Source organism: Protopterus annectens, chromosome 4.part0, assembly GCF_019279795.1.
Source record: "Protopterus annectens isolate FY-2018-M chromosome 4.part0, PAN1.0, whole genome shotgun sequence".
Classification (NCBI taxonomy): Eukaryota; Metazoa; Chordata; order Ceratodontiformes; family Protopteridae; genus Protopterus; species Protopterus annectens.
In genome coordinates this window covers 1139590240-1139617778 of record NC_056733.1, presented here as the reverse complement: position 1 = coordinate 1139617778, position 27539 = coordinate 1139590240, and the positions used below count along the sequence as shown (strand labels likewise).

The 27539-nt window shown below is 39.9% G+C and overlaps 1 protein-coding gene across 4 annotated transcripts in view; it reads right to left on the bottom strand.

Moving 5' to 3' along the window:
* The window catches only part of SH3PXD2B (SH3 and PX domains 2B), a 1471413-nt gene that overhangs the window by 382712 nt on the left and 1061162 nt on the right, over positions 1-27539 (bottom strand). For all 4 annotated transcript variants that reach the window (XM_044069105.1, XM_044069106.1, XM_044069107.1 and 1 more), the window contains exon 6: positions 16450-16475. In XM_044069105.1, the coding sequence (XP_043925040.1) occupies positions 16450-16475 (26 nt within the window). The remainder of the gene's footprint in view (positions 1-16449; positions 16476-27539) is intronic.

Below are 27539 nucleotides of genomic sequence, written 5' to 3'. Positions count from 1 at the left end.
TGTGATTAAGGAATATCTCCAAGACGGTGGTATTAAAGCTTGTGACTGAATTTCTAATAGAGTTTTATGGAAGAGGAATAGTATCGTTGAAGGAAAAAGTTTATATAGTTCCATAATTATACCATCTATACTGGAGCTTTATTTTTACCCTCTTTTATCGTATCTGTAATTTCTTTGTAGGAAATGTGTGCTTGCAAATCTAGTTTATTTTTTCTGATTTTTTTTTTTATATTGGAACATTTTTATTCTAGATTTAATTGATCGATATGTATATTTTCTTTTTGGAAATGTTCCATATAGTGATTTCTATAGGTATCAAGAATGTCACCTATATCAGAGACATTTTCCCTTTCTTTTCATGGAAGATACTTTTAATGTTATTAGCTTTTGATTGCATTTGATTCTTGTGGATAAATTATGTAGATATTTGTGAGAAGTGGACAAGGTATTAATTTTTAGTTTTTCTAAAGCTAAACTAGTTTTATATGTTAGAATTTCATTTTATTTATTGTTTAATACTTCTACTTTCTTTTTCATCTCCAAATGATTTAGATTTTTTTCAGCTTTTACTGACAAAAGTTTGAATTGTAGATCTAATGATTCAGAATCCCATTCTCTGATTATTTTTTTTATACCAAGTTAGGGTTTTACCATATATGTAAGCTTTCAATGAGTCCCACATCATTATTTCATTTATCTCAGTTGTGTAATCAATATCTAAGAAAAACTGTAATTCAGATAATAACCAGAATTTGAACATTTTAATTTTAGTTATATATGCTGGAATTCTGGCGTTAAAGATTAATGGTTTGTACCCATTTTGAAGTTTTAGTATCAATGAAATGTGGTCTGAAAATGGGGCAGGGAGTGATTGAGAAATTAATGATTTTAGAGTGTAAGTCATGGGCAGCAAATATTTTATCTATTCTAGTTTGGGTACCAAATCTGTGATCTTGATGGGAAAACAACAAAGATTTGTCTTCTTTATATTTGAAAGTATCTACAAGCTGAAATGATTCTACCCACTTGTTTAAAGCTTTTGATACAGCAGATGCACGCAGCGATCTTTCATTTGTAGTTTCGGAAATATCAAATATACATTAAAAATCTCCTCCTAATATTGTTGCCTTTATAATTATTGGAAATGAAATCCAAGTGTTTTTTAACAGTTCCTGTTCCAATGCCTGGGAACTAGTATAGACTGGCTAGGGTCCATATTCTATTATTATATTTAACTATTACTAATGCCATAAGGCCTTCTTTATCTTCATACTTATAAATGATTTCTGAGTTAATCACATTTGTTTTCCATAAAACTGTTACCCCTTTTGTCTTTGTCTTATAAATGGATTGAACCAATATCACATATTCCTTAGGATTCCATTTGTAATTGTCATTTATTTTGAAATGAGTTTCTTGAAGGAAGACAATTTGTGCTTTGTTAAGTTTTAAATATTTCAGTAGATTTGATCTCTTGCTAGGATTGTTTAAGCCATTGGTATTTAAAGATAATAACATTAAATCCATCTTAGGTTATTTAGCCTATTTATTTTTGTTTTATTGTGACTGACTATTAAACATTTTCCACTGATAACTATAAAGCATATGTTTGAGCTTTTAAAGGAAATTATCAGTTTTATACTTTGAGTGTTTACCAATAAAGTAACGTTTTCGTCAGGCATACTAAAAATGTTTTTGTGAAATAAATTTAAATTAATAAATGTTAACAAAACTAGGATCCACACTAACCATGGAATGAAAATCATTCCTAATCTGATGGATAAACCCAAGTCATTCAGATTATCACTCATACCTTGACAATCCAGAACATCGGAGCTCCATAAAATGAATCATACGGAGAATATTTGTAATAGGAATAAACAATATTTATATTATTTTGAACAGATATAGTACTATTGTAGATTAGACAGAATTCTAATACAATATAAATGTCTACTTGTATAAGCAATTAATATTTACATGAAAGATAGATGGCAAGCAATTCAATCATAGTAAAGTAGGATGTGTCATATATAAAACCTCAGTAAAAGATTATAGCATACGGTTATTTAACACAGTCACCCTTATTGATGAAGTCTTTTCAAACTTATTACTTAATATAAATAGACGGTAATAATATTTATACCTAATGTTTATAATACAATGTATTTTATTGTGTATATCAGAAGTTATATTTCATTGTTTGCCAGCATTTAAGTAATCACTTTGTTTGTTGCTAACTTACTTAAAGCATCAAGTTTGTTTTATGTAAACATTGATGAAAGTTAGTGCATTTTAATCATCAGTGCATCCCTCTTCCCCCCATTTCATATCTGTCATTCTTATTATGACTGAAATTATAGGTTAAAAACAACAAATTAATTTATTGTGATTGATTACAAGTTTCCTTTCCATATTCATAAATTGCCATTTTATGCCATATACGGAAAGTTTTTAGATTTAAATGGCAACATTCTATTTTGTATAATCAGCAAAAGTTAAACTGAGTGATTGTCAATTTAATACTATTTGTTCAGAATGTGAATGTTACATTCTCTGACATTCCTAGTTCAGGCTTCTATTGTTTCCTTGAACAACTTTGTCAGTTTGATGTCATGTATAAAACATTAGTTACCTTGATAACCGCTTAAGTATTATATATGGTCAAGATAGGTTACAAAAACTACAATTCAAGTTAAAGCAATTACATGACCTGTTATGCATATTTACTTATATAAGAAAATCATCATGCTTCCCCTTGATGTTCAATGTAGTGTATGTCATTTATGACAAGTTAAGACAGTAGTGTTATTATACACAAACCCGTTACTAAATCATGTCTTTAATATCTAAATTCAGCAGACTGCTTCATCTTATATAACAATTATATATCTTATGTCTAGATTTACTAAAATCATACATTACATAACTATTGTGTGTGTGTGTTTTTTTTTCTGGCTGTTGCTTAGTTATTTGAGAAACCACAAGCTGTAATGTTTATTCTTATTATTAGCTCCTTCCAGGCATGTTTATATAGTCCATAGACTTTAAATTATGAGACCCTTCTAGTTTCTTATTTGTTATAAGTACATTTCCATCCTTAGATACACACATCAATATTTCATATACGGGCAACATTGCCCATCCAGTTTTGCCAGAATAACATTCACTAGTTCATGTGGTGTGTTTCCAGGCTGTTCTTAAAATATCCAAACCAGTATTTGCCCTGTTCCATTTTACCAGCATGTTCCATGCAGTGGCCACTCTGCCAGTGAACCACTCAACACACCTTCCATTCCCACAGATATTTCCACAAAGGAAATCTGATGACTCTCTAGCACTTCCCAGCAACCCCAAACACCCCTAGAATCTGCTATCCCCATATGCCCAACATGTCCAAGCAAGCTCACCTCCCAGACCACTGCAAATGGTACTGCACAAGAACAAGTGCTCTTAGTCTTTCACAATAACTCAGACTTCCACTCTTATGTAAGTCCTTAATGTGTTTGGACTAAAATACATTTTAAATATAAAATAGCGCTTATTATTTTATTTTATTTATTTATTTATTTTTTATCAAAATCAACTTAATGAGCTAAACGAAGTGTTGGGAGACCATCAATATGTGTACATGTGGTTGAAAACAGCCCTTTTATATATATATATATATATATATATATATATATATATATATATATATACTTATATTTACTTTTTTTTTTAAACCAAAAACTTGACCGTTAAGAATCATCTCGGAGGGTCCTCAGAGCCATTAAGCATTATCGTCACTCTGTCTCCATTACCATAGCAACCTGGGAGCATCTGTTTCTGTGAGTGTGTCTGTGTACTGCATACCAGAGGCTCACAATGTACCTGAAGCAAAGCTTCACCTCACTGCAACTTCAAGCCTAAATTCCCTCCCTTTCAGCGAGGCAGCAGCCAGGAAAAGAACGGAGAGCAAACGGATGAAAAAAAAAAAAAACTCCCAACAAGCCTCCACAACAAGAGATAACACATTCTTCCATCCTTCCCATCTCTCACTCAGCAGATGTATAAACAAACTATTCTCTGCCAAAATATCCCAAATCACAGCTTTATCCACCCCCTTCCCTAGATCCTGGCCAAAACACCAAATGTCTCTTCCTAATACACAAGCATCAGTAAACCTCAATCACAAGCTGCAACCCACAGCTTCCTGGAGATGAAAACTGCAACATACAGCAGCTGCCAGACACAGCTGCATCCACACACACCATGTCAGGCTTAATCAAACAGCACTCAAAGCTATGACACCTGCCATAACTGATATTAACTATGTTTAGCCAGAATAATAATGACATTTGTACTAGCTGCCAGACACAGCTGCATCCACGCACACCATATCAGGATTGAGCAAACAGCACTCGTAGCTGTGATACCTGCCATAATTGATATTAATTATATTTAGACAGAATAATAATGACATTTGTACAAAGAGCTTGCTACTATTACTTAACCAGGATATACATAACATTTCTAAATCATAACCCAAAAACCAGAAGCACAATGACAATTGCCGGACAATTGTCATTGTGCTTCTGGTTTTTGGGTTATCAATTTCTAAATCATACTTTAACTGAAGAAGGCATTAGTCTCCATGACAGCATTTGTTTTCAAAACACTCTACTGTTACTGCTATTATATATTATATATGATGTTAATTTGTTACATTTGAGTCTGAACTCTGATTAATGATACCTTGTTGAATTAGTTAATTAATTACTTCAACTATTATAAGTAAAAACAATGAAAAATGAACAAGATAAGTATTCACTGAGTTCAAGTATGGGAATAGAAACTTCTATGTTTGCATATGTTGCTTTGTTTGGCTTACATATAATATAAATAGTAAGCCATCTTGACCTACCTTTATTTGTGAAGAATTATTGGACTCTCTGAACATTCTGAATAAATCATTACTGTTTCTCAGTTGTTTAAGAAACCCTCCTTTTTTTAAATAAAAACAGATAAGTGATGTACCATATCAGATGATACTTTGAGAGATTGTAGTTGTAAGAGTTATTTTATTGGGACAGCTATCTTGGAATCAGTTTTTTGTTTCTTCTTTCTAGAATCAGTCCAAAGATTTGTTTCTTTTATTCTTTTAAGAGTAGGGGCCATCCATTCAATTTCTTCTGAGACAGACACTATGTTGTTGTTTTTGATGAATATAGTAGCTTCTTCTAAGTCATTAAAGGTTCTCATCTCATTGGCAAAAAGTATTTTTATCTTGGCTGGAAAGGCCAGCTGTGCTTTAATGTTGTTTTGTTTCAACAGTTTTATTATTGGCCAGACTTTTTTCCTTTGTTCTAGTATTGTGGAAAAATAATCATTGTCGAACCTTATCAGGCTTTGATTGTATTTTAAGGGTGATTTTCTCCAAGCAGATTTTAATATCAGTTCCTTGTCCAAAAATAGAATGGAATAGTGGTTTCCTCCCACATTCCAAAGACATGCATCTGGAGCATTTCTCCCCGGGCCTCCGCTGAAAACAGGCTCTGTGGAACCTAGTCGGACATTCCCGGTCAACAAATGTTAAATAAAATAAAAATAAAAAAATAAAAATAAAAAATGAAAGAAATTGTATAAGTATGGACCTAGGTGGAGTATTTGTTGAGTTAGACAGAGGTTTCCTCAGTGCTCTATGCGCCCTTTCAATTCCAAATGAAAGTCCCTCTTTGAAGTCTAAAAATTCAGGAATCCAGGTTGTTAAGAATTAAATAATGTCTTCTCCTTCAGTGTTTTCAGGCAGACCAAATATCCTTATGTTGTTTCTCCTTTCCCTGTTTTCTAAGTCATCTGTTTTGTTAAGCAGCCATGTATTCTGTTTAAGCAGAAATTATTTTTGGAATTCTTCTTCTTTGAGTCTCCCTTCAATGCAATTTAGAGAAGTCTCTATATTTGTTATTTTTCTATGGTGTTGCTGTAATAGTTCAGAATATCAGTCTGTTTTTGAGAATTTAATTTGAGGTTTTTTAAGTCATTTTTAAAGCCATCCAACTTCAAAGATGGTTCCTGTAGTACATGCCATCAATTACAGTTCTTTTTTCAAAGCAGCATCTGGATGAGAATTCCTTCAGTTGTTCATATTCAGTGACTCAATATAGCTCCAAGTTACTTGACAGGAAAAGTTTTGTATATCTCCACCAAAATTGATATTTATGTAGTTTAGTAGTTTATCTATAGATTTCTGTGTTTTAAACTTGAAAATAATAAAAATTTCCTATATTATTATACTAGTTTATGGAGCTCTCAAAATTCACTGCTCTCAGTTGGCCATCTAGGCTCTGCCCCCAACATGCATTTTCTGAAGGATTTGAAGTCTGAAGCTCAAATTTGTCATTATTTAGGGACTTCAATCTTCTGATCATCCCCGTGATTTGCCAGAAAATCACAAATTTTATCAGGAATAGACCAAAAATGAAAGGCAAAAATTTGGACAGTTGAGATGTGTGCTCTGTTCAAGACCTCAAAGTTAAAGCAGTACCAACAAAAGTAGCCAACAGGTGCTTACTGCCTATATGGCTGTAGTATGGGAATTGCTGCTGGACATCAGTAGTAAGGAAGAAAGAAGCTTTTGTCAAACCTTGGCACTGGGCTCCCCAGATCTGAATGATATAGGTTCATAGGCTGGTACTAGGCTACAAGCCTAGCCATAACAATTCCCTGGCTATTTCTTCCCACAATATTTACTTCCCTGGACCCCTGTCTAGCAGGACAACTGACTTGATCCGCGGGGTGAATTTCCTCTCTCCCATCCAATCATCAAGGTTCCTTTTGAAGAGGGCCAAAGAGGCGCTCTGCTTGACATGCACGGGCAGTCTATTCCAAGTCTGGGGAGTCTCTGAGTCAGGAACCTATCCCTGCAGTATGTTTTGTTCATTGTGATGACAAGGTTTAGATCCCTGGAGCGTGCGTGTCTGAGGGATTGGGATTTCTTTAAGTGTAGCATGTCCAACAGCTCTTGGTTTGACACAGCCTTGTATGTTAAGCAGAGATCGCCTCTGAGTAGACAATATGTGACAGAGTATAGGTGGAGTTTTTTTAGATGGTTACATAGGGCATCTGCTTTAGTCATGTGATTCTTTTAGTGAGGTATTTCTGCGGCCTTTCCAGTTGTTGCAGATGTCTTGAGAGGTACATACCAAACAGGGTGTTGTACTCTATAATGGGTCTAATGAGGGATGAGTACAGTGGAACAATGACCTTGTTTTTTCTGGATGAAAAGCCCTTAGTGATGAGGTGTGCCACATAGAAGGATTTCCTGACTGTTGTGGCAATGTGGTCATTAAAGGTGAGACCACTGTCCACCTGTGTGTCACTAAGTCTCTTATCACACTTTTGGTGTTTAGTGTACTGCCACCGATGTGGCACTTCACGGGTACATGTTTTTTCCCAAAGGGGATAACTATACATTTCTTGGCATTGAGCTTGAGCCCATGGCTCTGCCACCAAGCATCTGTTACTGTAAGGCCCTTTTGTAGAATATCCACATCATTTGGGGATTCAATAATGGCTCCCAGTTTGCAGTAATCTGTGAACTTTGCTAGCCAGAGTCCCTTAGTGTTGGCCTATACTTCAGAAAAGCAGATGCCAAACAAGAGCGGTCCCAGGACTGAACCCTGAGGTACTCCACTTGTCAGTCATCTGGAGCTGGATTTGGAGTCGGCTACTTTTACAGTGTGGTTTCTGTCAGTATGCCAGCTGGCAACCCATTGAGTGAAGTAGGGATTAATGCCCAGCTTAGTAAGTTTATCTATGATTCCAGAGTGGGGGATGGTGTCGAAGGCCTTGGCGAGGCCCAGATAGGCTGTGTGGACCACCTTACCCTTGCACACGGCTCTGGAGACTGATTCAAAGAAGTCAATTGGTTTCAGGAGACAAGATTGGCCCTTCGTAAACCCAAACTGCGTGGGGTCCAGTGTTTCAAGGTTGCCAATGTCTTTGTTTATATGTTCTACGATAATACGTTCCATGGCCTTGCAGATCAGGCTTGTCAGACTGATGGGGTGGCAGTTCCCGGGATCCAAGGTGGATCCCCCCTTGTGGAGTGGGATAACTGTAGCTGTGCGCCAATCATTGGGCATGAAGCCTGAGGAGGGGCTATGATTAAACATGACACTTAGGTGAGGTGCCAGTTCATTTTGTAGTTCATGTAGTACACAGCCTGGGATGTCATCTGGTCCCATGGATGCTGTATTCTTAGCTTTGGAGAGTGTGTTTTTTACCTGTGTGGCCATTATTACCGGAATTTGGCAATCTTTAGGTATTGAGATGGGCTCTTTAGGGGTGAGAGGGGGGGGTGAAGTTTGTACTAAATCTATCTGGCAGGATCTTGGAAATATCCTTGGGATCAATATATTTAATGCCATTCTGTTGTAGCTCAGAGCAGATCTCAGCATTCCCATTTAGATTCTTGACATAGCTATAGAATGCCCTGTGGATGTCTATGGAATCTTTAGCAATTTTATTTTCGTAACTAGCTTTGGAGAATTTTATGAGGGATCTCAGCTTCTTATTGAGGATGGTAAGGGAGTTTTTTGCATCTTGGGATTTTCCTATTTTCTGCAACAGTTTTTTTCCTTTTGTTGTAAAGTTTGTTTACGGCAAGAGACTACCAGATTGGCTTCTGTTTTTTGGAGGAGAGTGTCTTGGTTCTATTGGGAATGGCATGATTCATGCACAAGTGGATGCACTCATACAGTACCTTAGTGTAGGATTCAGCAGTTGAACTTTCAGTTCCCATCTGCATGGGTGTCATGAAGTTTGTCAATTCTGACTTGAGTAGCATGAAGTTGGCTTTGGAGAAGTTTTTCACAGAGTTTTCCTTACTGGGGGGTGGGATGTGGATGCCAAGGGTGCTTAGCTTATGGTCAGACCAGACCAAAGAAGGGGTGACCATAGGTGTGGAGCATTGATTTCCCATGTTGGTTATGACCAGGTCTCGGATATTGGAGCCCCTGGTAAGACTAAGGATTAGTTGATCCAGGGCATTGGAATTTATGAATTCCAAGAACCGTTGGACAAAGGTGTTTTATACATGAGTAGTTTTCCCAGTTAATGGCAGGGTAGTTGAAATTACCCAGTATTAGGGTGTTTGGTTGCATCTTAATATTTTCCAGTATGTTTAGAAAGGTGTAGTGAGAATCTTGGGGCATGGTGGGGGATCTGTAGCAAGCTACAATTTGGATTGCAGTCTTACCTAGTGTTAGTTGCACCTGGAGAATTTCAAACACATTGTGTTGGGCAACTAGCCTGGTGTTGTGAATATCCTTGATGAATATGGACACTCCACCTTTAGTGTTTTGGTCCTGGTTTGATGGCCAAAAAGTGTGGTAAGAGTTGTAGCCTGGTATTGCAGGGGTGCTCCCTGCAGCCTTGAACCAGGTCTCAGTTACTGCACAGATATCAATGTTCTCCGTTTTTAGGAGTGCCTCGAGAGAGTGCATTTTGAGGTTTAGACTTCTAGCATTGAGTAGCATTACCTTCAGATTTTGCATGCTTGTACCTGTTACGGTGGTGGTTTTGTCCTTTAAACTTTGACTAAAAAAGGCATTATAGGGGTGGCAAGAGCCTTAGCCAGTAACCTGAATCCCAGGGGCGACAGGTGCAGACCATCTCTGGCAAAGCATCTTGGTCTGTCGATCACATCGTCCCAGGAAGACAGATACTGGATCCCCTTTAAATGACACCAGAAGCTTAGCCAATTGTTGAAGTCAATCATTTTGTCCTTATACTGTGGTATCATTCTGGGCGAAGGCAGGATGCTAATCAGGGCTAGGGTCATACCTGCCTGGGCCACGTGATCCGAGAGCTCTTCCATGTCTCTTTTCATGTAGTCCAGGCAGGTATGTCTCAAGTCATTCACTAAAACATGGACAAGTTATATTTATACTTGTTGTGGAGTGACTTGAGTGCATTCGTTATGTGGCAGATCCGAGCACCCGACAGGCAGATGACTGCAATTTTCTCCTTGTTCAGCCTGGTGAGTGGGACATCAGTATGCCTGACTATAAAGTCACGTATGACTGAAGTGTTGGGTATGTTGTCTTGCCTTAGGGACTGTTGTTTGGTGACACACTGGTGTTGTGAGCTATGTGACACTTTGGTTGTGATTGGTGTTTGCGATTCAGCTTCGGAGGTCCTTGTTGCTTCGGCAGGTTACTGCTAAGGGTCTCCACATATGTGGGTTTAGTATTGCTATGTGTGGGTGTTGGTGGTGTAGGTTTAGAAGGGCTATGTGCTGCTTGAGGTGTAGTGCGGGTATTAACCTTCTCCTCTTGACTGTCTAGCACAATCTTGGGTGGAGAGAGCTTTGCTTCCAGTTTGGCTATGTAAGTGCATCTCTCGCAGGTTGTAGTGTTGGGTGGTACGAGGAGAGGGTTTTCTGTGTACATGAGGCAATTGCTGCATTGCCCCAGTATGCCCAGATTCACCAGGTGGACAGGAGAAATCACCAGAAGCTGACCCTTGGGCATGCCTGGTTTGGCGCTTTTTTTTTGTAAAGTAGAAGAGCTGTTTTCCCTTGCCTTAGCAAGGTACTTTCCAATTATAGGCTGTTTAGTGCCTACGATTAATTTCTCCTTATTAACAAGGAGAGTTGAATCAGTTTAAGACTTCCTAGTGTTTTCCAGCAAGTTTTTAGCAAGTGCTAGTCATAGGGATGCTTAACGGTAAGATGAAAAAAATGGTTTATCCTAAACACTGCAGTGTGCACTAGAGGAGTTAGATGTGAAAGTAGGTAACTTAAGTTTTACCTGTCTAAAAAGTTTTAGTGGAGAGTCAATATTTTTAAAACAGCAAGATAAATTGAAAGGGGGTGGTCACTTTTGTATTCTGGTACTATGGAATACAGTAGGATGGCCAATAAATTTAAACAGTTGAAGGGGAGTGATTTCACAAAATGATAATTTTGTGCTTACTCACACAAGCCAGTAAAAACAGAGAGGAAATGAGACATATGGTCAAATTAATATAAGGGGAAGGCAACTAGAAAGACAGTGGTATTTAAGAACACTAGAGTAACCGGGTTGGAGTGTGGGGAAAAAAATTTCTGCCTGACTCACAAGAGTCAGAGCTGTGGTCTATTTTCAATTTTTAATATGCAGTTAAAAGAAGAATACAAGTAAAACATAAGGTAAATAAAACAAATCACATTATTCAAAATAGAAAAAGGCAATAAAGTAATACAACAAATAAAAAGCAAACTAACCTTTCCCTCACAGCAAAGTGTAGCAGAGTCTGGGTGAGCCTTTCTAGTAAAGCTCTGAAATGTTTAATTTTACCCCTTAAATAGAATGTTTAGTTCCTAGCACCACTCCCTCAGTTCACAGATGATTAACCTGAACTGACCTGTTCTATTGACCTGTACTAATTTCTGCCTGACTTAAAAATCCTGGAAGACAGAAGCTGTGGTAATTATTTAAGTGTAGACCTGGGCCTGTGAGTGTGTGAGAATTTTTGCAATGCCAAGGAAAATGACTTTTGAATAGCCTCAAAGATGTTCTGTTCACACCAAGGCTAAACAAATGGTGACCTTAATGGGGATACCGCTGAGTGGTAGAAGCAATCATATCAGAAACTTCTGAATTCAAAGGACATGCACTTCTCTTTGAAGGAAGTGTTAAAACTGACTGTAGAGATAATTCCAGTTTGGTCATTGGGGTCTCTGCTGCAATTAAATTGTTTTAATGTGGCAAGACTGCAGAACTGGATGAGATCCATCAGGAAATGCTAAAAGAACTGGATATTACTGAAGTTTCATGGTCATCATGTCTTTTCAGCATTGACTCACCTCTGTGGCTCTGCTCGACAGTGGCACAGGAAAATTATTTTCTTGGGTGGTAAAAGCCAGAGTACCTTTTTGGCTGGGCTTGTATAGGCCCCAGGGCCTATAGCCTAGTACCTACCTATGAACTAGACAGCTCTCTCAATAAGCAAACTGGGATATTGGACATCTTCTTCAAAGAGAATGAAAAGAGGACATGTTGCAGTTTGAGTGGAATCATGTTCCTTGTTCTCCCTGACCCACTGGAAAGGAGACCATCTAATAATTGAGCCTCTGAATTCAGAAGAGAAATGTGGACTCCATCCTGACAGTGGAATAATGGATGAGATCTTTTTTTTCTAGCACAGATAGTGAATAGGTGAGATTTGGAGAAGGTATATTAAATGTACTCTGGAATTTTTTATGAGAAGTGCTACAACAACAACATAGAGTGCCAGCATTACTGTTGTGTGCCATTTCATCACTCTGTGTAGGGAGCGATGTTCATGTCCATGTCTGCGTTGTTCTTCTCAGTATCAAGTCAGATATAGACAAGGTAGGCAGATGACTCCATCTCCATGACAGTGTGCTCACCTCACCTCCTGTTTGTAATCATGAAAAGATATTAAAGGACATCCAAGGTCTGGCCAACCTCCACTTTAATGATGTGCGACTACAACTCTGTTTGCACCTAATGTTGCTCTCTTAGATTCAAACTATGACCTTCAGCATGTACTGCAGTGATTTGCTGCTGAGTGTGAAGCAGCTAGTATGAAAATCAGCACCTTCAAATCAGAGGCCGTGGTTCTCTCGCAGGAAAGAGGGGGTTGCTCTTTCCAATTGATGGAGGAGCAGCAGCTACCCCAGGTGGAGAAATGTGTTTCAGTGTCTTCAGGAGCGGCCTTAGGTCAACTGGTGCCCTAGGCGAAAGGGCTCCATGGCGTCCCCCACACCACCCAGTGCCCCCATCCTGGTCTACCTGCACCATCCAATTACTGGAAAAGCGCCCCTGCTAGAGAGGCGCCCTAGGCGGCCGCCTAGTTGGCCTATGCCTAAGGCCGGCTATGAGTGTCTTGTTTATGAGCATGAGTACAGAAAATCAAGAGACTGGCTGCTGGTTTGATGCAGCAAAGGCAGTTCTGCATGCTCCATACCAGCTTGTGGTGGTGAAGTGGGAGCTGAGCCACAGGAGAAACCATCCTTAACTATGGTCATGAGAGTTATGTAATAACCAAAGGGATGAGTTCACATATACAAGTGGCGGTCATGAGGTTCCTTGGCAGGTTATTAGGTTTCACTTTCTATGTTAAGGGGAAAAGCTTAGCAACCTAGGAGAAGTTCAGAGTACTTACACTACACACAAATGCAGTAAATCTTGCAACTTATGACAACACCATGGTATACAACATAAACTAGTAGTACATGACAAAATAAACCCACACAACACATGGAAGTAGAGATATAGACATTACAGAAAATTAAATTGACCATTGCAACACATACTAATGTGTTTTCTCTAAAAGCTTTAAATAAAGTAATTTACTTAAAGTTTGTAGTGCTACTTCCATGTGTTGCTACTTCCATGTGTTGTGTGGCTTCATTCTACATACCTCTACTGATCCTCCATGTTCAGAGGAGTCAGACAAGGTGCTATGGACACTCTGTGATGATAACCACTGCGTATCTCCTATGGGAGTTGTACCAGGAGAAGCTAGCTGGAGAATGACCCAGGGCAGAACAACGACATGTTAAAAGGATTACATTTTTCAACTTTACCTTGAAATGCCTGGGGAATCCACAGGATGATACTGTGACTGTTGCTTGGGAAAGGAAAGTCGGGTCATCCCTGTTCAACTTGGTAACAGTTTATAAAATGGTGGTTATAATGATTAGAAGAAAGTAGGCTTTCCTGATATGATTTAAATGTATTTGGGTCAGTATTTAATTTACTAAGTCATCTCTTGTTTTACTGGAACTACTTTGGGAATTTACTCCCATTAAGCCAAGCCTCATTAGCTTGACAGGACTGATATCTTTACATAGTTTCTTCCCACTTAACTTTTAGCATTATACAGTAAAGCACTGCTTTGATTTTGGGGACACATGTCTCTGTTCTTATATGTTGGTGGAATACTCTGAATGTCATTTTTATGCATGGTCGACTGCTGAGCCCTAAAACTTATGCAGCTCACTGCTGGCAAATTATAGAGCACTAGAGTTCTATTTCACTTGACTCAGCAGCCAGTCACTTACAGTTAGTGGCAGTTTCCTGAGGATATGACCGCAGCTGTAGCCAGCTCAGAAACAGGAGGTCAGAGCATTTGGTGCTTGTAGCCATTTTCAGACATGCATAATGAAAGGAGAAGGGCAAGTGAGTTATACAGAAGGTCTTCTGTAGAATGAAAATAAATGCTTAGTGGAAATGAGATCAAATGAGCACTGCAACTACATCACTGTCCAACACTAGTAGCACATGAGCACTGTGACTACATCATTCTCCAACACTAGTAGCACATGAGCACTGTGACTACATTACTCTCCAACACTAGTAGCACATGAGCACTGTGACTACATCACTCTCCAACACTAGTAGCACATGAGCACTGTGACTACATCACTCTCCAACATTAGTGCCACATGAGCACTGTGACTACATCACTCTCCAACACTAGTAGCACATGAGCACTGTGACTACATCACTCTCCAACACTAGTAGCACATGAGCACTGTGACTACATCACTCTCCAACACTAGTAACACATGAGCACTGTGACTACATCACTGTCCAACATTAGTGCCACATGAGCACTGTGACTACATCACTGTCCAACACTAGTAGCACATGAGCACTGTGACTACATCACTCTCCAACACTAGTAGCACATGAGCACTGTGACTACATCACTCTCCAACACTAGTAGCACATGAGCACTGTGACTACATCACTCTCCAACACTAGTAGCACATGAGCACTGTGACTACATCACTCTCCAACACTAGTAGCACATGAGCACTGTGACTACATCACTCTCCAACACTAGTAACACATGAGCACTGTGACTACATCACTCTCCAACACTAGTAGCACATGAGCACTGTGACTACATCACTCTCCAACATTAGTGCCACATGAGCACTGTGACTACATCACTCTCCAACACTAGTAGCACATGAGCACTGTGACTACATCACTCTCCAACACTAGTAGCACATGAGCACTGTGACTACATCACTCTCCAACACTAGTAGCAGAACTCAATATTGTGAATTAGACCATGACTTACTTTTGTAGCTGATACACAGGTGTAAGGAATTTCATGACACTTTATCAGCAAACAGACTTCAGCCAGAATCTCTGGTACTGAAGGGTTGACTATGACAGGCTGTAAGGTACAGTAAGTAATGGGCTGCTCTCGCATTTATGAGTAGGGAGGCAGGCTTCTTCTAAGCAGTACTGCCAGCTAATGGTGGGGCCCAGTGGCTTTTGTCACTGCTCTCACTCTTTATGCAACACACACACACACACACACACACACCAAAGTAGTTCTAAGCCACACCTTAAACTACTATGTACATGAGCTTCCATACATAAGCCTACTTGAGTGAAATGTGTGTGTTTGTGTGAGAAGGAGCAGAAAGCAGGGGATATAAAGTATTCCCCCCATTTCAGCATTCACACAAGTAATCTGAGCATTCTACAAGGTAACCCTTATTTGCATCCTTCCTACCAGTTTCTATACTGGTCTGATTACCACTAAAACTACACCCAAGTTCCTCTCAAAAGTAAAACTTCTTACATACTGTACTCTAGAATAAACTGCCCATACATGTCAAGCAGAGCGCCTCCTTGGCACTCTTCAAAAGGAACCTTGACTGGATGGGAGATAGGAAATTCACCCCAGGGATCATGTCAGTCGCCCTGCTAGACAGGGGTCCAGGGAAGTAAATATTGCGGGAAGAAATAACCAGGGAATTGTTATGGCTAGGCTTGTAAAGGCCCTAGGGCCGATAGCCTTGTACTAACCTATGAAAGTGTGGAAAACCCATAGGGAATAAATATAATTTTCTTATATTATGCCACACAAGTGGCCTGTAGATAAGACTTGCGTCACTTAATTTGTACTCAGCCTTCTGTGTTAACAACATTATAACTGTTACGTCTTGCTCTCTCATTATGCTTAAGTGTGAAAAATAGTACTGTCTCCCTAGTACTAAATAGGCTATATGGAAAAGTTTGCCTTGTATATGTCATATGTTTTACATAAGTCAAAGTACCTGTAAATAATGCTGCACTGTAAATCATTTGAGCACACAAAACTGTAACATCTGGTTAATATATTACCATCACTATTAATCTTAAAACATTCTTCTACCTGTCGGCCTGGTTTGTGATTAAAAAGTCACTAGATCATTGAATGTACCTGGTTAACAAATGTAAAATAAAGCAAAATGGTGCCTTCATCCCATTGCCACAAGGCCAGTATGAATTATTGTAGCCAGTGTAGGCAACAATGCTTGCAATAATAGGGCTAATGCAATGGTAGGAGTAACAAAAATAGAATCAGGGAATGCTTGGAACTTAACTAGTGCAAGTAGTAATAAAATACAGATAAGAACAAATAACAAGTTTATATACTCCTTACCAGATTTCTTCTTTCCAACTGGCTCCCTGAAAGATATAAAAAGACAACACATATATGCCAAGTCCATAAAGCAACACTAAGAATGAAAAAAAGTTAATCATTTTTTGTTACATTATTAACAAATATCAAGACGCCCATTTTTCACTTTTCCTCTCTGTAACTGCATGGTAGTGTAACCAATTAACAATGACATACCAACTGCTTGCGTCACTCTGCGAATATTCTGCCCTAACTTTCCTTTCAGCAACGCGCCTAGACACATACTCCTCCTACTCTAATTATACTTGTCCTAAACACACCTGGCAATCACGAAAGGTTACATACACCAAAGTAAGTCTACAACTGTCGTGATAAAGGCCTACAACACACAAAGCTTACTTATGACTATTTTTAGCTGTAGCACACAAAGACTGAAAATGATGCAGATATTTCTTAGGAATGTAGGAAGCAACATTCAGAGAGGTATTCACTTTTAAACATGAGGTAGGCTGGCGGCAACAATATGAGATTGCAAGTGTAAAACAAACAAAAAAAAATTGTGGGTAAACTGTTGGAAATCACCACCTTGAACAAACCATTTTAGTGCAGTGAATGTGACTAAACTTTTTTGAGTGGGTAGAGAAGCAGGTACCATTTCTAGGTATGATTTATATACTTTTGCAAGCATTTGTTTCCTGAGTCTACTATTTTACAGCTTTAAACATTAAGCCTTGCATTCAACTTACTTCTTTCCTGAAGTAAAAGAAAATATTTATAAAACTGAATTTTTCTTTCCTTACTCATATTTTTTGTTCAGAGCATCACTGGAACAAAATGTTATAGAAAAGGTCTAAAACATATCTCAGAGTCTATAATCCCATGGATTCTGGGGGCCTGGTAACCCCCAGCTTAATACATTTATTACCTCCACAAATATGACAGTACAGGCTAAGTTAAGTAGGGTGTTTTGAAAGGAAGCAGTTGAAGAACATGACTGAATTTTTATGATTTTTGTTTAGGCCATCACTGGATAAAAAAAATGTTTTAAAAAGACTGTAAAATATAACTCAGAACATCTAGAACCTCCATAGCTTCTAGGAGCCCAGTGGACCTTGAACTCTTAGCCTATTTGAATTATTTCTTCCTGTGTAGGGAGGTCAGAATAGGAGGAAACCAGGGAAACACTGGGTGATGTGTAGAGGGGTAGTGTGCGTTTTGGAGCTGTTCACATAGGGCCACATTTCACCTAAGGTTGGCCTTGGCTAAAGTGTTCACAAATCTTCCTATACAATTTTGGCCATAACACTACTATTTTGTTAGCATAAAACCCAAGTATTAAGCAATGTCTGAAAATTGCTGGTCATTAAAAGACGCACTGCCTTTTTATCCAAGATGTAAAATAATAAAAATAGTTTGAACCGGAATGACAGATGTAGCACATGAGGATAAAAATAACTCCAGTCAAATGGAATATGTTATAGTCATCAGATTATTACTAAAAGATATTCTGCATTTAAATGTCTGCAGAGAACTATGCTCAGGTTAAATTCAGAATTGTGACTGCACTGAATTTGTAATGAATATGTGTACCTGGTGGCAAGTCAGACTGCTGTGAAACATTGATTTGATGCACTCACCTCTGTACAGAAATCATATTTACCTCTCACTTAAGGTGTCGGTTCTCACTATTCCCTAATGTGTCCCACGTGCTAATCATACATCAATAAAGAAAGCAGTATTAACCATCTTCATCCTTTTAATATGAATTTATCATCTACTGGCAAACTGAAGTCATAACATTTTTTTTCAGAGCTGAGGCAGAAGTTGATGCATCATTAATTTTGTAGTAGATATCAGTCTTATATAATTTGATAATGTTCTATTAAATAAGATCAGATAATTCTATAGGTTTCTGCAAAAATGTAATCTGTCTCATTTTCTTCCACCGTAAAAGCTTTAAGAAAAATGTAGCATATTTCTTACTTAATTTAGACTCTCTTCTGTGTTCATGTTCACTGTTGCTATTTGCAGGATATATGGACATAAATTTAAAATAGATTTTATCCCCCTTTCTATAAACCATCACATTACCCCCTCCCCATCTCTCTCTCTCTGCTTAGTGACGGTTTCTCAGAATCAACATGAAGCAGTCTGTTTATCTGCCAAAAAACCCAGACATATAAAATAAAGCAGGTTTGAAGAAAACTACTCAGTGAATTAGGTAATTTAGCAAAATGAAGTAATATGATAAATTAAATGTATTGCCTTATTGCCTTGATCTTACAGGAGAAGAAGGGGACACTTGATTATGGTACATAAATGTTATCAGGAACCTTTTTACTTGAAATTTATCATGTTGTAGAGGTCCTTGGTTTGGAAGTATAAGTTATGAAAGACTGTCACCAAACGTAATATTACATGTAGCTGATTTTCTCAAAGAGTGGTGAGGGAATGGAATGAACTACCTGAGGATGTTAAAAGTAAATTAAGATTACTCCAGGTATAAATCATTTTAAAACTAGAATGGATATTTTGGTGAATGCTGCTTTAATGTATAATGACAAACTAAACTGACTGCGTATACTGCTTTCCCATAGCTATGTCTTTTCTTCTCTGGCTACTGATGAAGTTAACTAGATACCAATAAATGCTTCTGCACTGACCACTGATAACATTTCATATTGTGTAAAACGTTTTAGACCTGGTTCCAGCAGCTTTAGCTGTTGACCTGGTGTGACACCCCTGCACTGGCCCAGTAATCAAGGAGCCTCAATCCTCACCACTAGCACCAGTGGACGGTGTGCATATTGGGAGGATGACAAGTGTACATATAGTAAAGTACAATTTCCCTTAAGAGCACACAGAGATCACAGTCAGTCTGGGGCTGAATTCTACCTCTCTCTCTCCAGATCCTCAATAAGACTCCTCACTGGTACAATTGTAGGGTTAAGATCACAGCTGAGTAGTCAAGCCAAAACCTCCAGCACTCTCTGTCCAACCAATGCTTCGTGTCCCTGCCCAAGTAGCTGATACACACACACACTTTGAGATTTGATCTATATACAAACACAAAGACACTCCTGGGGAAGGCTAGGTTCACTATCTATGCCCCCTTCTGCCCAGACCATACGGTAGTACCAGTTGCCACCAACCACTTCTTATCAGCTACTATAAGGCCCTTCCCAAAGGGTGACCAATTCTACTGTGTAATGTTACTGTTATCCAAATGGTAAGTGTGACCAGAACTTTTAAGGTTATTTAGGAGTGGCATATACTGTATCACCAAATATATATGCAAGTACTCTAAGAGCTTAAATATCTCTGAACCAAACCATCCATAATTAAAAGTTTTAAATGTATTTAATAATAAATAAGAAAAGTGCAAGACAATACTCATTAACTCAATACAGTGACAACAGAGTTCAGAATCACAGGAAATAGTTCAGAATCACAGGAAATACTTCAGAACAACACTGCAGGACAGTCTCACATAAATACAGAAAACATCTAGCCTGATCTTACTATTTTCCTATTTATCTCTAAGAGAAATACTATGATCTAAGTATTACTTACAGAGCCAGGCAAATACAGATGAGAAGTGCTGAAGATGGATGTGTTCGGATCCAGAGACAAATACAAAATGCACAGGTTTTCTCTCTGAGACACTTTTTAAATTAATAATACACATTACTGCTGGATTAGCTAGATGACATCACTATATGACACCTGCCTCTAGTTCCCAGGCTAAACAGATACCAACAGAATTTAACATGTCTCTATGAAAAATACTTAACTCTTAGAAGCTGACACTTACCTCTTAGAAGCTTGCCTGAAACTGGAAGTTGTAAAACAATTAACACCTTTACATTTTAAACGTAGTAATTATTTCTGTCTCAAGACAACAGAAAGAAACTCTAGCTGTAGACATTCTCTCTCCTAGCTGAAACAGAGATACCACAGTCATAAACAATTGTAACTTATTTTCTTACAGTTTTCCAAGTGAACTCTGTGTTTCCAAATTCTTACTATCAAAACATACATTTGCATAGGCATACAGTTCATTTACATTTTTGTTCTTTTCCAGTAGGCTACAATGTAGTTACATTTGTGAAGCTCAGCACATACATACAGTTTAAAATAACATATAGTTTTCTTTTATTTGTAAGACAAGCATACAAACCATATTACTATTCACAAATAACACAGAATTATTTACATAATTTCAGCTAGCTAAGGTGGCAGCCTTCTCACCTGGTAATAAGTATACCATGCCCTATGATCAGCCAACTTGGTGCAGTTATTAGTTTTAAGGGTGCAACCACAAAGTTCCAGAAATTGTTTTATTGCTCACAAAATATCACACGCTTGGAGCCAACTACCTCTCTGACTGATAGAGTCACTGGAAAGTACAGTTTTGTACCTACCATAAATGTAGATGTTCGAGGGCTATTACAGCTGCAGTAGTTACATATGGGTTTTCAGCCGGCAGGCGGTCCCTCGGTCGGCCGAATTCCAAAGTCTTGGTCCGGCGTCGGTTGTTGTCGCGTACTCTTCTGACGTCAGGGAGGCTAGAGTATAAAAGACACAGCCGACGCCATCTTCTTCAGTCTTTCTTGCCCCAGAAGTCAGGTGCCCCCAAAAAGGAAGGCAATACATAAATTAGTGTAATACACAAATGTAAGCAAATAAAACATAGTAGGATAACCCAGTCAGCAGGTATGAATAGGTATTCAAAACCCCAAGGTCTTACCAAGAGGGGAAGGAGGGTGGGAAACCTGTACTGCAGCTGTAATAGCCCTCGAACATCTACATTTATGGTAGGTACAAAACTGTACTATGTTCATCGTGCATTACAGCTGCAGTAGTTACATATGGGTAGAATCCCAAAGCTATGTATAGGGTGGTAGGTACTATACGGAACTGGGTTGAGCTAGAATGCCCTGCAGAACTGCAGTGGCAAAGCCTGCTCTGGTTCTGGAGTATAAAGGCAGATGGTAATGCTTTGTGAAAGTATGTACAGAACTCCAAGTGGCTGCCTCCAAGATCTCTTTAGTAGGCACTCCTCTGAGGAAGGCTGTAGAGGTGGCTGTGGCCCTAGTGGAATGAGATCTGATACCAGTAGGTACGAGCTTTCCATGATGGGAATAACAAAAACGTATGCAGTGACCAATCCACTTGGAAATGGTCTGTTTAGTTACAGGTTTCCCTTGACCCCCCACAGCATAGGAAACTAGGAGTTGATCTGATTTTCTAAATGTCTTGGTTCTGTCCAAGTAGTAACGTAGCTGCCTGTAGATATCTAAAGAATGAAGCAGCCTTTCCCCTTTGTTTTGAGGATTAGAGTAGAAGGTAGGAAGGTGGATGGCCTGGTTTAGGGCTACCCTAGATACTACTTTAGGCATAAAGGAGGGGTTAGTACGCAGGGAAACCCTGTCCTGATGGAAAATTAGGAATGGCTGCACCGCCATGAGGGCCTGTAACTCAGAAACCCTACGAGCTGAAGTGATGGCCAGTAGAAAAGCTGTTTTCCAGGACAAATATTGTAATTCTGCTGAAACAGCTGGTTCAAAAGGAGGCAATGTCAATTTTTCCAGTACATAGTTAAGGTCCCAAGCTGGTACTGGTTGTTTCCTTGGAGGCCTTATGTTCTTAGCCCTCTGAGGAACTGTCGCAGTAGAGGGTGTGAGAATAAAGGAGGATCCATGTTGAATTCTGCAGATATTGCTGAGGCATGTATCTTGATTGATGAAAAGGAAAGTCCCTTGTTCAAAAGTTCAGTTAGGTACTGTAAAATCTGAGGCAGGTTTAATTTTCTAGGATCCTGTCCTCTTTCTTCATTCCAACAGCAAAACCGCTTCCATTTTGCGGAGTAAGCTTTCCTTGTAGATGGTCTTCTAGCCTCCAAAATGACATCCTGCACTTCTTTGGAGAGTAGTGCCTGATGTGAAGTTAAGGGATTTTCCATGCAGCTAGACTGAGAGTTTTCAGCTGACTGTGAAGAGTTTTGAAATTGTTCTGCGTCAGCAGTAGAGGTGTTAGAGGCAGGGGCCACGGAGGAGTGTGAGTTAGGTTCCTCAATAGTGGATACCAATGTTGTCTCGGCCAATCTGGAGCAATCAGTATCATCCTTGGCTTGTCTGTTCTTGCTTTCAGAAGCACTTTGGGCAGCAGAGGTAGTGGTGGGAATGCATAAACTGACCAAGTTGTCCATGTGAATGAAAGGGCGTCCACTTTCCAAGCCTTTGGGTGGCAGGTCCTTGAGCAAAACTTTTTAATTGATGATTTTGTGGGAGGCAAAAGGTCTATGTCTGGCCTTCCCATGCTTGGACAATCTCTGTGAATACGTCTGGATGTAGCCTCCATTCGTGAGGGTCTGTCATATGCCTGCTCAGAGTATCTGCCAGCGTGTTTTCCATTCCTGGTAGGTACTGAGCCTGGAGTTCTATTTGTCTTTCCAGAGCTAGATTCCAAAGAGTCATGGTTAATCTGCACAAGGGGTATGAATGGGTCCCTCCTTGTTTGTTTATGTACCACATTACCGTGGTGTTGTCTGTTCTTATGAGCAGCTGTCCTGGATGCAGGAATTGTTTGAAAGCTGAGAATCCTTTATTACTGCCAGCATTTCTTTTTGATTTATGTGAAGGTGCTTTTCTGTCTTGTGCCATCTGCCTTGAATGCACCTGTCCTTCATGTGCGCCCCCCAGGCGTAATCTGAGGCGTCTGTGGTGATGACTTGTATAGCTTGAGGCTTGCAGAATGGGAGGCCTTTGTTTACTTTGCATGCTTGAGCCCACCATATGAATTCCTTTTGTAGGCAGGGAATTATTGGAATTTCCACTTCTAAGCTGTGACTGTGCTGAGACCATAGATTTTTTAGGTACCATTGAAGTTTCCTCATGTGCAGCTTTGCACATGGGATTAGAAGAATGCAAGATGCCATGAATCCCAGAGCCTGCAGGATTTTCCTTGCAGTAAGCCTGGTACTTTTTGCAAGCATTTTGAAGTAGTGAGATAGTTGCCCTTGTTTGTCTGTTGTTAGGTAAGCAATCTGAGTGTTTGTGTCCAAGTTGGCACCCAGGAAGGTAATTTTCTGAGAGGGTGTTAGTTTTGATTTCTCCTTGTTGATGGTGTATCCCAGAGAAAGCAGTAAACGTGTCACATATGCCAGATGTTTGAGAAGTACGAGTTTGCTGTCCGCTTGGATCAGGCAGTCGTCCAGATAAGGGTAAATTTGTATCCCTTGAAGTCTGCAGTATGCAATCACTGATGCCAGGCACTTGGTGAATACTCTGGGCAGTAGATAAGCCAAAGGGCAATGCAGAGAATTGATAGTGTTTTGAACCTGCAAGAAATCTGAGGTATCTTCTGCAACTTTGTCTAATTGGGACATGCAGGTATGCCTCCTTGAGGTCCAATGTTACCAGCCAAAACCCCTTGCCCAGCATGGGAAGGAGTTGCTGTAGTGTGAGCATCTTGAATTTTGGCACTAGAAGAAATGTGTTGAGAATGGATAAGTCCAGAATGGGTCTCCAGTCGCTTCCTTTTCTTGGCACCAGAAAAAGCCTTGAATAAAAACCTTGTGCTTGTTGGTGCGTAGGTACCTTTTGTATAGCCCCATGTTTAGGAGCTTTGCAATTTGTAGTTGTGCCTCTACCCTTTGATTTAGTGGTAGGTTTGGCATGCCTCTCATTTTTGGAAGAGTGTGGAAATGAAATTTGTAGCCTCTGTTTATTATGTCCAGAATCCATTTGTCTGTTGTGACAATATGCCAATTTTGCAAATAGTGCCAGTTTTCCTCCCAAAGGTGCTGCCAGTTGAATTCTGCTTGGCATGGCAATGAGGGAGTCATTGAGTTTGCTTTCTGTATTGCTGTGCACTGTCGCCACCACTTCTTGGTGTAGGTGATTGCCATTGTCTGCCTCTGTAGGATCCTTGGGGTTGTCCTCTGCCCCTTCCGCGTCTGTATCTGCCCCTTTGGGCTTTGTCAGTCGTTGGAAAGGACCAGTTTTTTGATGGCCAATTCCTGCTGAACCTTGGTGGCTGAACCTGTAAGAAAGCTTTGACAGTCTGCATAGATTTTGCCTTTTCTTCCATTTCGTAAAATATCCTCAGCATTACCACCAAAAGGACATCCTTATGTAATGGTGCATCTAGAATTTTTGCTTTCACTTGATCTGGAAGATTTTGTTCCCTTAGCCATGCATGTCTGCGAATGACTGCTCCAGTGGCGGCTGATCTGCTGGAGGCCTCTAGTGCATCATAACCACATTGTAAGGTGTGCTTGCCCACTTGCTCAGCACTATGCATCATATCCTGCAACTCTTTTAAATCTGGTTGTTCAGGTTGTGACATTTTTGTTTTAATTGAGATAACAGAAATTGCTGATATCTAATCATATGAAATTGGCAGTTTAAGGCCCTCATGGCAAGGGTGGCCGAGGTGTAAACTTTCTTTCCCCACCTTTCTAGAGATCTAGATTCCCTTTCCGAAGGCAGTGGGTTCTTGGCCGTGGAAGCTTTAATTCCTTTAGGGCCTTGAGAAATAGTTTCAGGATCTGCATTGTGGCCTTTATAGAGGAACTGATGAGAATTAGGAACTCTGTAATACCTATCTGGCTTAACTGGTGCAGGAGGCAGAGAATCAGGATTTAAACAGGCCTCCGAGTAAACATCATCTAAAACCTCCAAAACAGGAGGGATAGCCAGAGGCCTATGCTGAGGTAACCAGAGGAATTCCCTGAGCCTTTTCTTGGAGACGGAAAAATCCTGTCCTTCCCAATGGAAGTGCTCTCTCAAGGAGTGTAAAGTTTCCCCAAATGAAAAATCCTCAGGGGGGGATACAGAAGGAATGGACTGCTCTGCATCCGAATCCTCGAAGGGAGAATAAGACTGTTCTTCAGCATCAGAATGTTCTGATAAAATGGAATCTTGGTCAGAAGGAGGAGAATCCTCCTCTACTCTGGGTCTCTTGTCAGGAGGGGCCTGTGAGCCTCTAATAAGAGTGATCAGGTCTTCAGCCATCTTAAGCATGTGCTTCTTAGGCGTGGGCCCAGGTCTTGGGCCTTGTGAGGCAGGCCTAGAAAGTTGCTTGGCTGATTTAGCTTTTGTAAAAGCCTTGATGGAGAAGGAAGATGAAGGCCAAAATACACCATGGGTGGATGTAGATCTATCCACATTGGTGGGTTCGACAAGAGCAGGTGCTTCGGTAGTAGTCTGAGAAAGGGCCGAAGAACCAGCGGTCTCAGGCACAGAAGACCCCGCCGATGGAGTGTCGTCGGTAGTCAGGGACTGCAAAGGCGTCTCACTGAGAACCGGTCCACGTGGAGCTTGTTTCGGCGTGGTGTCGGTGGAGACCGTAGTTCTCGACTGACGGTCCTTTTCTTTGCGTTTTCTGGACATAGCGGTAGTCGGAGTATCCGACGACATTTTATAGTTAAACGCTTTTCCAAAATAATGTTGGGCGTACTCCGCCCGACGCTTGATAGTGCGTTTATTGAAAGAAGCACAAAAGCGGCAGCCCGAGACGTCGTGGTCTGGGCCCAAACAAGGTATGCAAAGGGAATGGAAATCCTTATGCGGTATTTGCTTCCCACAAGAAATACAATTATTAACTTTTTCTGACATCGGTCTGAGGCAAGAAAAGGTTCCCCAACGGGGTACTTAGCTTTAACGAAGACTTCGGTTCCGAAATTTTTTCGTAATTCAGGAGCTGGCCGACCGGCACTTGCGAACTGCTTCTGCTTCGGGCACCGTGCGGCAAAAAAGACTGAAGAAGATGGCGTCGGCTGTGTCTTTTATACTCTAGCCTCCCTGACGTCAGAAGAGTACGCGACAACAACCGACGCCGGACCAAGACTTTGGAATTCGGCCGACCGAGGGACCGCCTGCCGGCTGAAAACCCATATGTAACTACTGCAGCTGTAATGCACGATGAACATCTTTGTGGTATTAAAAGTTCCTTAAGACCTATTTATTTGAAAACAACTTGGGGATTAGGGACAAATTTAGCCTCATCATCTTTTCAGTTATTGTTACATCTTGTTTTAATCAGTTTTACTGTTATTATTTTTATCCTGTTATTAATGTTTATCTATACGTGATTTATTAGTACATTACATTACTTAGGTTTAGGTTATGGTTTGTATGGATATCTGAATGTTAGGAGGATTGTAATACTAAGAAAATATGAGTAATGCAAAATACAAAAAGGGTAAAACGAAAATGTTGCCAGTCATACTGCAACACTGGCAACAACAGATGAAAAAGAAAAATAATACAGGAAGGAATGGGACTGAAAAGGTTAAAAGGTGAAATTAGTAGAAAAGAGCAAATGAAAAGTGAAAGGAAGGCATAACTCTATTAGCACAGTACGAGACCCATTCTAAAGCATATAGTCACAGTGGAGGATCAAGTATAAAGTGAAGTAAAGCCTGTGTCGTCGTCTTCTTCTTCTTCTTTTGGCTTTTCCAGGTTAAGGGTCGTCACAGCGGATCATCTGTCCGCTCATGATTGGCAGTAGAGTTTTACCATGTCGAGTTGCCAGTCTGGCGCCCAACCTTCTACAGAAGGTGCACACACTCACACCTAGGGCCAATTTAGAGTGTCCAATCCACCTACTGCATGTCTTTGGGATGTGGGAGGAAACCAGAGCACCCGGAGGAAACCCACGCGACCACAGGGAGGACATGCAGACTCCGCACAGAAGGCACCCCAGCCGTGAATCGAACAGGAGAACCTCTTGCTGTGAGGCAGCAACGCTAACCGCTGCACCACCGCGGCCGCCCTCAGATGTGTACATAGATGTATACACACACACACATATATATATATATATATATATATATATATATATATGGGTCTACTTTTCTTGATCGAAATTTCAAAATCTCGAACAAGAAAAATAGAAACACACTTAAGCAAAAGTGCACAACACTGAAAGTGCACTTTCGCAAAAAAACAATTCAGCGAAGCACATTACAATGGGAATAAGGAAACATATCCTTTTCCCCCACTGTAGTGTGATGTGGGAGTTAGTATATTTAAGTAGAGGGAGTGTGGGGGGCACTTCCCCCCCATGGGGGATGCAGGGGGGCTTGCCCCCCCCCCCTGCAA